The 13,263-nt window shown below is 37.1% G+C and overlaps 1 protein-coding gene across 1 annotated transcript in view; it reads left to right on the forward strand.

Moving 5' to 3' along the window:
* Positions 1 to 13,263, forward strand: part of CSMD3 (CUB and Sushi multiple domains 3) — a 599,019-nt gene that overhangs the window by 559,602 nt on the left and 26,154 nt on the right. Inside the window, exons 62-65 of the mRNA XM_057415252.1 lie at positions 874 to 1,053; positions 5,086 to 5,259; positions 9,494 to 9,667; positions 9,917 to 9,990. Of these exons, the coding sequence (XP_057271235.1) occupies positions 874 to 1,053; positions 5,086 to 5,259; positions 9,494 to 9,667; positions 9,917 to 9,990 (602 nt within the window). The remainder of the gene's footprint in view (positions 1 to 873; positions 1,054 to 5,085; positions 5,260 to 9,493; positions 9,668 to 9,916; positions 9,991 to 13,263) is intronic.

Raw genomic sequence — 13,263 nt, forward strand, 5'->3', positions numbered from 1 at the left:
ATGGGTGCTGTGTTTTCCAGGTGCGAGGCTTTTTCCTTGTTTATGTTTTATTTTCTGAGAACAATGGCTTTTTATCATTGCCACTGGGGTTTTCAAGATACCTTCCTTTGAAAACTGTTCTAGAAATTGATAGACCCAGTTGACCAGATCTGAGAGGAACTTACTTACCTATTCTCAGATTATAATGATACAACTCTTTATTAACTCTTTATGAATATACAGTCTCATTAGGAGATTATCTCCTGACACTAAAAGTCACAAGAAGCTTTACAACCACTCCCCCTCATTAAAGTAGTGTAGATCCATTTTGGCATAAACCATGGCCCATGTCTGGGGTTGCCTGAACATTCTCATCTGTTTATGTGCATAGTGACCATGTAAGCATTTATAAAGTAGGAGAGTTTTGCAGATGTATAACTGAAATTCTCCAGACTCCATTTCCTTTCAGGATGTACCCAAGGAAAAGTAAATGAAATAGTAGATATCGTTTTCTTTCATAATGAAACTGTGAACTGATAGGAAAATTTGAGGGTATCAAAGAGTGGTAATGACATATGGATTATTTCATGCCTTTTTTTTTTTATTTTATAATTTTGAAATTTTACTGATCCAAATTGTACAGTCCATTGTTTCTGCCGTTGAATATATGCGTTGATATTCTCCAAATGTAACTGTTACACAGCTCCACATGTTGTGTTTGGCAGCTAATTCAGATGACATGTTTATCTGCTCTTGATGGAGTGAGATTTATGATAATTCTACCTTCTCCTTTTTTCTCCAGTAAATTTCTAGTTTTGCCCTATGTTTTTACTCTCTCATATAAATAAATCACATTTAGGTTCTAAAATCTGTTCTTCAACTATTTACTTGCAGTTATCAGTTGTGGAGATCCAGGAGTCCCAGCCAATGGCATAAGATATGGTGATGATTATGTTGTTGGACAAAATGTTACTTATATGTGCCAACCTGGTTATACGATGGAATCAAATAGCTCTTTAATTCGCACTTGTACTAGCAATGGCACATGGAGTGGAGTAATCCCAACATGTAAAGGTACAACATTTATTTTTCTTATCAACTATTTCTTATGTGACATTTACATCCACTGTTTATTGTAATGAGGCAGCAAAAATATTTCAAAAGAAGTCAAAAGTTACTGTTAGTACGAACACACCAAATTTATATTTTTGGCTGCAGGAATGGTGACTGCATCCTTTGCTTCTTTTCCCTTTTAGTTTTTCATGCCAGCATAGTATGTTGAACAGTTCTTTGTAGCTTTATAAAGCATTTTATTACCCTGCTACTAAGCTGAATTAGACAATATGAAATGATGATTTAGCTTTTTTTTTTGCTTGTTAAGGTTAGCATGTCATACCAAAAATGACCTTGCATATGTCCCTGGCTTTAGAAAAAGACTGCATTCCTCATTTTTCTGTTTTATTGGAAATTTTTGCCCTCCGTTGAAATTTAAACAGTGACAAATCTGAATGTTACGGAAAGACCACATTATCTGTATCATTGGAACAGTTTTCACTGAGAAACTTGCTGGATAAATCCTAAAGCTTCTCTCTAGAGTAATTTTTCTCACTCTTCCTGATACCACAGCATTACCGTTTTGGCATTTTCTTCCGGGGTTCACACTAAGTATGTCTGATTTCTCTTCTTTTAAAAATTTGTTGGCTAAGTTTGTACTTCCTTTGTTTTCGTCCATCTTCCTTCTGTGTTGTTTTAACAAAGCACAGATACATACCTGCTCAGCAGTTCTCATTTTCCAATCTTGAATTTATTCATCAAAACAAAGTAAATTTCAAATCTCCACCCTGTTTGCAGTTACTCTCCTTGCTGACTAAAGTTCTCCTAATATCTTACCAAGTCCAGTTGAATTCTAATTCACCTCTGACAATATAATTTTTTAAGTTATTTTCCCAACACATTCTTGACAATGTCAGACTTCGCCATCCTCTTAATTAATTTTTTTTTTTCTATTTGTATTGTGCTCTGAGTGAGCCTCAGCTTCAATTACAAAACTGATTTTAAGAACAGAAGAATGACCATACTGGTCCTATTGCTTTAGAGTCTGTCTGTCTGCAAGACTGTTGTAAGCAAATAGCTAGAAGATCATAAGATAGAACAAGTATTTATGACAGTCTCACAGCCTCAAATCCTAGAGGACTACAAGGCATCTAACCGGCAGCAGAAAATCTAACTTTGATTTGATTCAAATGGAGCCATACAAAGGAAGGTCAATTTTGGCTTTGAGTTTTGAGTCTTTCTGATTTTAGGTCATACATATGTATGGCTTGTATAAATACTAAATAATAATCATATAAAGAATCTCTAGTGTTCTCAGAATCTTTCTGTACTTCACACAGGCCTGTGGGAGTGCACTAGGTAAGTTAATAAACCCCATTTATTTGACTGCGTAGTTAAAGGTAAAATATAATATGCAGTAGTGCATTTGAAATGTATAACTACTAGTTCTTAATGTCAAGAGGAAGTGTTAGGCTCTTCTGGTACCATTTAGTTAAGATAACTGGAAAATGAACTAGGCAGAAAATGGATATATAATTTTCGCCATGCCACTGAAATAGAAGTTACAAATCATTCTCTGGCTTTGCCTAGTTGGAAAAGGATGCATTTTCATCTGCAACTAAATATTGAACTATTCAAGCATTGTCTTTTTTGCAGACTTGCATTTTTAATATACTTTTAGGTCTTAAACTGATATACATATTTATGATTAAATCTCTGACCAAGATACTTAGAGAGACATTCTGCCTTGTTTCTGGGTATTGTTTTGCCTTTTTCACCTCAAAATTCTGATATTAACCTACTTTCATGCTACTTCTGTCTAATTTCCTAATTATAGACCTGTATTTCTTCCTATATGATTCAGCTTGAAGGTTAAAAAATACAGATCTTTTTAAAGGACTAGTCATGAAGCTCTTGGAGAATGCCCACAGATTTGTGCTGCTTGGAGTACTTGTTTTGACTTGCTTTTATTAAAACACCATGAAAGTATGGCAAAAGCTATCATGTCCATTTCTGGGTTCTGGTTGGTTGGTTGGTGGTTTGGTTTTTGACTATGAACCAGAGCAAGAGAAACAGAAAGTATAAATAAAAAGGGCCTTAAGAATTAGATCTGGTTTACTGGTTGGCAGAGGATTATTTGGTAATATTACTACATCCATCATTCTCAAGCAGCCATGCATGATATTCCAGAGAATCTTTATGGTGTAATTAGTTAAGATTCTCTTAATGAGGAGTATAAGAATGGAGAAATGGCACACAATGAACCTTCTGCAGGTCATATTCAGATATGCAGTACTCCCAATCTAGCGCCTCTGACTTATTCTGAGACTGCAAGGTGACAGATGTCTAAACATAAGTTTAAAGGTTATAAGTGCAGTGTTTATTTTCCTCCATTGTTGTGGCCTGTGTTCTCTGCTTTATTTTTAGTCACCACCTTTTCTCATTTGCCCCCACTGTCTCCACTAAATTAAATCATACTAGTTTCATTTCCTTTCTTTCTCTTTTGGTAGCAGTTTCCCTTTTTTGCTCCTTTTCTCTTTCTTGTTTATTCTAGTAATTTTGACCTAAATTTCCTCTTTTCCTCTTTTTATTTCTCTTTTCTTTTTCATTTAACTTCTTTTATACTCCTTTTCCTGCACTTTTCAGGTAGCACTTCTCTGTTAGTACACCATTAAACACTGAACAACACTTTTATCTTTGTCACTAGTCATGTCCGGTTGTTTCTACTGTCCTGTGGTATTTTTCAGCCCTCTTTTCTACAACTGAGTAGATGCTTCTATTTTTTTCCTGGGAAGCTTGGAAATGAGAAATTATAGAATCATAAAATCATAGAATGGTTTGGGTTGGAAAGGACCTTAAGATCATCTAGTTCCAACCCCCCCTGCCATGGGCAGGGACGCCTTACCCTGGACGATGTCTCAAAAGGCTCTGTCCAACCCGGCCTTGAACTGTGCCACAGATGGATGGCACATCAAGAACTTCTCTGGGCAACCTGTTCCAGTGCCTCTCCACCCTCACAAAAAAGAACTTCTTCCTTAAATCTAACCTGAACTTCTCCTGTTTAAGTTTAAACCCATTACCCCTTGTCCTATCACTACAGTCCCTAATGAAGTGTCCCACTCTGGCATCCTTGTAGGTCCTCTTCAGATACTGGAAGGCTGCTATGAAGTCTCCATGCAGATTCTCTTCTCCAGGCTGAACAGCCCCAACTTTCTCAGCCTATCCTCATACGGGAGGTGTTCCAGCCCCCTGATCATTCTCGTGGCCCTCCTCTGGACTTGCTCCAATAACTCCATGTCCTCCTTATGTTGAGGACACCAGAACTGTACACAATACTCCAAGTGAGGCCTCACAAGAGCAGAGTAGAGGGGCAGGATCACCTCCTTCGAACTGCTGGTCATGATTGTTTTGACGCAGCCCAGTATATGGTTGACAACACTGAAATACTTATTGTTGGCCTTCTCATTTCAAGAGGTTGCAAATCTTCAAATTTTCTCACTCTAGCTAGAAGCTAGATGCTTTTTGGTGAGGGGCTCTTCATTAAGTAAATACTGACCAAATTATGCTACTTAGAAGCAGGCTTTCAATCAAGTGTCCTGAAATTTCATTCCTGGGCATTAATATCTATCGAAACATAAACTGGTTTAATAGGTTTAATAAGAAGAAAGTATTTGACTGTTACTAAGGTAACTAAAGATAATTGTACTCCATGTGGTCTAAACAGACAAACAAAGTAATTTTGTAATAGACCAGACCTCTCTTAAATGTTGTACACTTCATAGTCTCCATACTGATTTTTAGGTAGTCTTCCTATTCAGTTTGTTGCAGCATCCAGTTTTAAGATACTCTATCAATCAGCCACTCTCTCCTAAACGGAGGAAACCAGAAGTACTAACTTCAGGAAATGAGGCAAAAATACAGGGTGGAAGATAGCATGTCCTGACTATAATGTCCTCTAAAAAGGTGAAATTAGCACATATGGTTCTTCTAGTAATTCTGTACACTGGGGATATTTACAGCAGCTGGGCCTAATTATTTTGAATATTATTGCAGCTGTTACCTGCCCAACTCCGCCACAGATCTCTAATGGAAGGTTGGAAGGAACAAACTTGGACTGGGGATTTAGCATTAGTTATGTATGCTCTCCAGGATACGAACTCTCTTTTCCTGCTGTTTTGACCTGTGTTGGGAATGGAACATGGAGTGGTGAAGTACCTCAGTGCTTGCGTATGTATTCACTTTATAATCCTCTATTTGTTTATTCAACAACAGCGCTTTTTTTCATCTTTAAAGTTTTCAACTTTTTTCTTAATTTTTCTTTTTCTCCCCCAGCAGTGACTAAGTTAATTTTAAAGCTTTGTATTTTCCAAAATGACAACATCATTTATAGATTGTGGAAGACACAGGAATGTCTGTAAATCCTTTGTGAGCATATAGGAAGCCTTAAACACAAACACAAAAGAAATATTACAGGCAATGTGTGCCAGATGATCCAAGGCAAAACAAGATCAAGAGATGCTGTCTTGTTTTCAGGCACAGCTACATATAGAACAAGGGTAATTTCATTATGATCTCTATTCTTTGCTCATTACTCATCCTGAACTTTCTCTGATGTCACAGAGGGGCTTCTTCTGCTGGTGATGTTGACTAGGCTCCAGGGTGATTCCTGGACAATTGTCTATATTTCCCCCTACACTAAATTAAGTTACATGTTTTATGCTGTAAACTTTGCTAACCTGAAAGTTACAACCCTGATGGATTTTTATATTGCTACAAACGTCATTGTAATAGCAGATGTGGCTTTTTTGGTTGTTTTTTTTTTCTTTGTTAGGTTGCTGTCATTCAACTCATTATTTAAAAAATCATTTTAAAGAAGTGCTTGTGATGCTTCTGAGAGACATTTGATTGATTGCACTGAAGAAGGAGGTTCTGTTATTTGCAGAATAGCTATTCTGCTGAAACTCTGTAATGGTCTTGAGCAAGGAATCAGACTGGAAGAGGATCATTTTATATTTGTGGCTGTACAGTTTTTGAAGTTTAATTCAAGCTTTCCAAGTAGCTGAGCTTGCCAGGTAGCTTGCTAAACATTGCAAAATGCAGTTCGTTCTTTTACTAATTTTTTTTCATTCTTCCTTTTAAAATTGGCTATATCCTACTACTATGAATGCACACTATCTAGATTTTTTTTTTCCTGATGATAATCATCTCATACCACCAATAACAGTTGCCTCATGATTGTGAAACTGTGTGTGCCAGAGCTGGAACATGTTGAAAGGCACTGGTTCTGGAAGAAAAAGAAAAATCACCATTTGTTGTTCAAGTTCTGTAAATAGAGCTCTTCTAGGGTCAACTATACTGTGAACATCAAAGACCATGAAAAAATTATTTTAATAATTTGGGTTTTATTCAAATATTGAGTCCTTACATGATTTTTGGATACCACAAGCTATTTGTCATTTTTGAGTTTGGAGTACTCAATACTGCAATATGTTCTGAAAAAGGGTCTTCACCTTTAATTTCTATAAAAGATATGGTTAGTACAGAAAACAGTTGCCTGGTAATTAAAGTCTGTTTCATGCAGAGATTACATTAACTGAACATTGTTAATGTGCAATGGTTACCCATTGGCTTGCAAGAAAAATCAATTGGCAGCCGGTGTTTGTCAAAGAGCTCAAACTAGCTGCCATCTGGCAGAAATGAGAGGGAACTGTTGAAAGTCATTCTCAATCAGCAATCTTTAAGCATTTCTTGACATCAGAAATCTAGTTCCCAGCTTGATTCCATAGAGCCTGTAACTGAAGATATGCATGGTATAGTTATAACATGGAATAACTATTCAGAATGGAATATGGTCATGTCTTTGGGTGAGCATTTGTCATCTATGATCTAGTAAATTTGTCTGCTTAATTATTCATATAGCACTTTGAGTAAAGGACTGCTGTTTTTATAAACTTGGCAATAGCAAAAAATATACATAGGCCTATGCCTGAAAACTCCTATCTAGAGATATAATTTGCTCTTATTCAGTTAAATGCCTTTGAAGAAAGAGGCTAGCTTCATAGCTTTAGTGTCAAAGCTCCACGACCATGTTTCTGTTAGTGGATCTCAGAGTCCTTTGGGAAATGCTTCCACTGGCAGTGGGAGCACTCACAGAGTTTCCAGTTTGCTGCAACATTAGTTTGTTCTGTAATCCCCTGTTCCAATATCAGAGGAAAACTGCCGTGTTTTATGATGGTGCCTGGTTTCCATGGTTACTTTTACAGAATACAGATATCCAGTAGCTCTTCAATGATTGGGTAAAGTTGACTGACAATTATGTGGTGGAGTTTATTTAGCTTTATAAAAAAGTAATAATCTTACCAAAAATAACATTTTTCAATTTGAGAATTTTTTTTTTTTTTCTGAGAGTGATTGATAATTTGTGGCTGAAAGGAGCTACTCAAGAGATAAATTCAAGCCTCTGTGTTAAAAATCTGTGTTTAATGTATTTTCAAATTAAGACTCCCTCAGAATTTTTTAATGAAAACATAAATTACAGTCACGATCTGTCAATCACACAATGAGGTTCTCTGTGGGACACTATCCCCAATTCATAGATCTTTTCATAAGTTGGCCTATAATACTGCATACAGTCACATTCCATTTAAAATGATGAAATTGAATACATTTTTTGTATGTTAAATATCAAGCCTTTTTTTTTCAATAAAGTTTGTGTGCATGTATTTGCTGTACAGTCAGTGTCTACAGAAGTAGAGGGCAGAAGCATTTCATGTGAGCAGATCCTTTGGAAAGCTTAAGATATAAATGACAAAGAGATATTAGAAATGTATTTTGAAGGTGATTGTTTAAGATATGTAATTTAAATTTAATTTGTAGAAGTGAAAAATGGAGCAGAAAATTCCACTGTCTGTGCAGTGTGTCTTTTTAGAATTATGTCATTGTACACATCCAGGTTAGTGTTTTTTGTTTTTTTTTGGTGTGTATTACAGCATTTTCTGATCAGAATTCATAGAGTGTCAGGGAAAAATATAGCCTGATGACACAGGGTTTGCCATAGCTGATTGCGTTTCCTCAATCTATTCAAATACAGCTTCTGACAATAATCAGTACCTTATACTGCAGAAGACAGACAGTATATTTGCCGGCAGTGCTTTCCCTTAGTTATGCTGTGCTATTAGACATAATAAATCTCTAGGTGATAGGTATAAGTTAAAAAGACCAATTTAAGAATATGTTCTCATCAGTCAAGTTTATCCCGGCTAATAACAGCTTATTAGTGTTTGACTTCTAGATCGACACTGAAATTTATTATGTTGTTTGAGAGTTTTTTTGCTAGCTGTACCAAAATGTAAGTGGTTTACTTCCATACACAGCAAATTGTATGCTTCATTGAAGGATGAGGAAGTAAAAATTTGCGATTCCTCAAATCTGTCTGACAAGTATTTAATGACACAAAAATGTTGAACAGTTGTTAGGTGGCAGAAAAAGCAGAAGAGGATGGGAAATTGACATGAAGTTTTGATACATTCACTGATTGCTCTCTATAGGAGGATTTGCATATTGATGTGGCTTGGAGCAGAAGTCAGTTGTGGATATTTGCACCTTAATAAAACAAGTTGTGTAACTCTGAGTGCCAACTTTAAGCTACTGACCAAGCCCACTATGTAGGCATTTTGAGCAGCTAGCAAAACTCCTGCAAACTGAAGCAGACTAGACTGGCTACCTAGTTTCCCTCTGAATTCCTATTAAATGTTTCTTTATTTGACCTGTTGTCGTGGTTTAAGACCAGCCTGTCACTGAGAAACTATGCAGCTATTAGCTCAATCCCTTCCCACCCACCCTCTGTCCCCCCTCCCCCCCTTCCTTTCCCCCAGCTCCTGGTGGGATGGGGAGGAGAATTGAAAGAATGTAACTCCCACGGGTTGAGATAAGAACAGTCCAGTAACTAAGGTATAACACAAACCACTGCTGCTACCACCAATAATAATAAGGGAAATAACAAAGGATGAGAGTACAACCTCTCACCACCCGCCGACTGATACCCAGCCAGACTGAGCAGTGATCTAACCCTTCCGGGCAGCTGCCCCCAGTTTATATACCGGGCATGACGCGCTGTGGGATGGAATACCTCTTTGGTCAGTTTTTCTCTGCTTCCTCCCAGCTTCCCCTCCTCCCCGGCAGAGCATGAGACTCAGAGAGTCCTTGGTCAGAGTAAACATTACTTAGCAACAACGAAAAACATTCGTGTTATCAGCGCTGTTCCCAGGCTGAAAGTCAAAACCACAGCACTGCACCAGCTACTAAGACTGAGAAAAATGACTACTGATGAACCCAGGACACCTGTGTTTAATAAAATAAATATAAAATTTGGAGTAACTGCATCACCAAGTTCAGGTAAGTGTTACTTTTTGTGTATTTTTATAAATGACACTTTCCATTTCTACCATGTCTTTTCTCATAGCAAAGTTCTGTGGTGACCCTGGAGTACCTGCTCAAGGGAAAAGAGAAGGCAAAAGCTTCATCTATCAGTCAGAAGTCTCTTTCAGCTGCAATCCTCCTTTTATTTTGGTTGGCTCCAATACCAGGATTTGCCAAGCAGATGGCACGTGGAGTGGATCTTCCCCTCGATGTATAGGTAAGGTTACAACTACATTATTGAGATTTCTTGAAATGCTTATTATTCATTTTCCTGATGAGTCAATCTAGGAGTTTTCAGCTATTATCCTGGTGTTATTCTATGCCCACTAAGAATCAAGAAACTTTATTTTTGTTTCTCTCATAAACATAATGAATGTTGTTGAACAAGCTCAATTTTGTAACACATGTATCATTAAAATACTGTAATTTATTTTGTCTTTATTGTCAATTTTTTTTTTTTTTAAAGAACCTACTCGCACAGCATGTGAAAATCCAGGAGTCCCAAGGCATGGGTCACAAAACAACACATTTGGCTATCAGGTAAAGTATACTATTTTTTTTTAAACTTGCATATTAAAATATTTTTATACTCCTCAAAGTCTAGAAACTTCTGATTGGAGTTCCAGAAACTGCTTACAGCTTTTAAGAGCTGGTTGCTGAAGTTGTTGTGGTTCGTTATTTCTAACTGTCCCTATTAGCACTGCACTGTGTAAAACCCTGCTTGGTTTCAGCTTGAAGGAGTTCAGCATCTCCCCACCTATATAGAAGTGCTCCCTACTGTTTATCAAGTAAGCTTTTTTTCCTTAAGAGTGTGTATACTGTATGCCAAACTTCTAGTGTAAACATACTCTAAAAAAGCAGTATTTGTTTTGTTTGTGTTTGTTTGTTGTTTTAGTTTTTGGGTGTTTTTTTCTTTTTAGAAAGCAATTCTTTTTTTTTACATTTGGAAATGATGTGACTGCTAATGAATCACAGAGTCATAGAGGCTGGCAGGCGCCTCTGAAAAGCTTCTAGTTAAACCCCCTTCGCAAAGCAAGGTCAGCTAGGGCAGGTTGATCAGGGCTCTGCCCAGGTGGTTTTGAATATTTCTGAGGACGGAGACTCCCCAGCCTCTCTGGGTTACCTGTTCCAAGTTGATCACCTTTACAGTGAAAATGTTTTTTCTTATTTTTAAACAGAACTTCGTGAGTTTCAGCTTGTGTCTATTTCCTCTTGTCCCATCACTGGGCACCACTGAAAAAAAGTCTGTCACTTTTCATGCCTCACAGTAACTTTTAATACACACTGATAAGATTCCTCTTGAGCCTTTTCTTCTGCAGGTCAGACAATTCCAGTTCTTTCAGCCACTCCTCATATGCCAGATGCTCTTGCCCCTTAATCACCTTTTTGGCCTATCACTGCAGTATGTCCCTGCCTCTCTTGCGCTGGTGAGCCCAGCACTAGACCCAACACCCACTTGTGTCTCATCAGTGCTAAGAAGAGGGGAAGAATCACCTCCCTTGTGCTCTGCCTGATGCATCCCAGGAGCCTATTGGCTGCCTTTTCTACAAGGGTGTGTTGTGGCAAATGATGTTTACGTATGCTTCTGTTGGGAACAGAATTGAAATTTAAAATGTTTCTGAATTTTTGATTTTCTGAATCAAACAAAACAGTGACATCAATGAGAGGTTTATGGGTGAATGGTGTAGAGATGCAAAAATGAGCCCTATAATTTGCTAGGAGTCTGATAATGCAGCTGCAAACAAACTAAGAGAAAGTCTAAACAGCTGTGTTTGGTGTTGGGGCTGAAACTGCAGGCATGTGACGAGGACTAGAAAGAAGAGTAAGCTATCTGCTCCCCGGTTGTATGTGTTGCCTGTCTAGTAGCAGGAGTTAAACAAAAAATGAAGATTACAAAAAAATCAAGAAAAGGCTGATTAAAATTTGCAGAAATTTACAAAATTAAATTAGTTTTAAAAACAAAGGTTGCAGCTAAAGACTTCCAATGTTCTGTGTCCAAAAAAGCATTTGATTTGACTTCTTGTGATCTTTATGCAACACTCCTCCTGCTTAGTGATTGTTTTAGTTATCTTTGGGTTTTCAGTTTCTTCTAGATCACAATCATATGCAAGTGGTGAAAAGTAGTCTCAGTTTTCTTCAGGAAATACAGCACTGGTTTCTGCCAAGATAGAGAATATGCAGGGGCAGTCCTTGGGCTAACTTTCATTAGGTGTAATACAACATTATGCTAGAGGGCAACTAAATTCAACTGTGTAAGAAGTGAATCACTGCAATGACCATTTTCTAAAATTTTCTTGTCACAGTTGCTCTGACATATTAACGAGCTTTCTATCAGTGAAGAAGCTAATGCAGACTTTCTTATTTGTGGTGTAGTTGTAGTCGTGAATGAAAGTATCACTCACAGCTAGCATGGAACTGTCAAAATACCAGGCTAAATGTCAACTAATAAATATTTTCTAAAAGCAGTGTTTTTGCTGGCAGACTTTACAACCTTGATCCCACAGTTTTAAGTTTAGTGCCTAGCAGATTTAAACTGTATGAACTATAGTCTCCTTACCTAGACAGCAACTTTATCCTCATACTTGTGTAGTGAATTTGGGTTTATACAGTAACTAAATGTCTGCATGCAATTTCTGGGTACTCTAAATGTGATTGCTTACTTAATACAGAAAGGGTAGGAATATCTTTCATCATTCGTACAGATGAAGCTGAATTTAGCTCTTTATTGGGTGGAAACAACAGTGAAAATGATTGGTGCTAGACAAGTTATTGTCTGTAGATCCTGGAAAGAAATATTACATCACCATATATTCAATAATGTTATGACTCATTTAAACCACAAATATACTATAAATTAATTGAATTGTGCTATAATTAGTTTGCTGTATGAATTACTTTTGCCTCCATTCATAGCAGAAAGGTAAAGAATAATTCTGAATTATACCAAAATACTGAAGATGAGATAGCTGTGATTTTCTTTTGTCTGATGGATCCATTGTCTACCATTTTAAACAATAGAACAAAAAAGCGTATGTAAAATTCAGCAAAATGTTTTGCAGTTGGCAAATGCATAACAAGCAGCTGTTACTGTTGAATATGGAAGACAGTTTTCTGACTCTTAGAGTGCTGTTTTGTTTTTTTTTTTTCTCATTTGGGGGTTTGGTGGTTTCTTTTTGTTTATGTGGTTTTGTTTTGGTTTAACTCAAATACTTCACTTTTTAAACTGAGTGACTTAAGTAACTTAAGTTTTAAATTTATGTCCCTGTCTCATAAAAATTTCCAACTGTAGCCTCACAGTAGAATTCAAGTTTTCCTATGTGGAGTTCTGTTTTAAGTGCTTTTCAACAATTGACAATACCTCCTCTTTTACCTGATTATATCACTAACTGTCACTTGCTTTTCACAATACTTATTTCACATTGTGAACTTCCACAGCACTGGGGGATTTGTCTGGTTGTTTCTCCTAGTCTTGATTATCTGTTTTCCTGTCTCATTGACTTCACTGAAAGTTCAGGTATATATAGCATGATTCCAGGTTTGACTGAAAGGCATATCAAAACCTGACACATTTAAGTGGTGTTTCAGTGGTTAAACAGGAGCTTTGTAACACAGAGGTAACAGAATTTTGCATGGCTTTTACTGTTCAGTGTTGAATTCAGCAGACAGAAGCAGATCATGTTCAAGTAATATCAAGTGGTTTTGATGTTCAAGAACATCAAGTGTTCAAGTAACATCATGTCGTGGTTTAAACCCAGTCAGGTAACTCGTTCACTCACTCCCCCTTTCTTTCCCTCCCCCTACTCCCGGAGGGAC

Source organism: Pezoporus wallicus, unplaced genomic scaffold (assembly GCF_028554395.1).
Source record: "Pezoporus wallicus isolate ANWC-B61680 ecotype Strahan unplaced genomic scaffold, APGP_CSIRO_Pwel_v1 contig_3812, whole genome shotgun sequence".
Taxonomy (NCBI): domain Eukaryota; kingdom Metazoa; phylum Chordata; class Aves; order Psittaciformes; family Psittacidae; genus Pezoporus; species Pezoporus wallicus.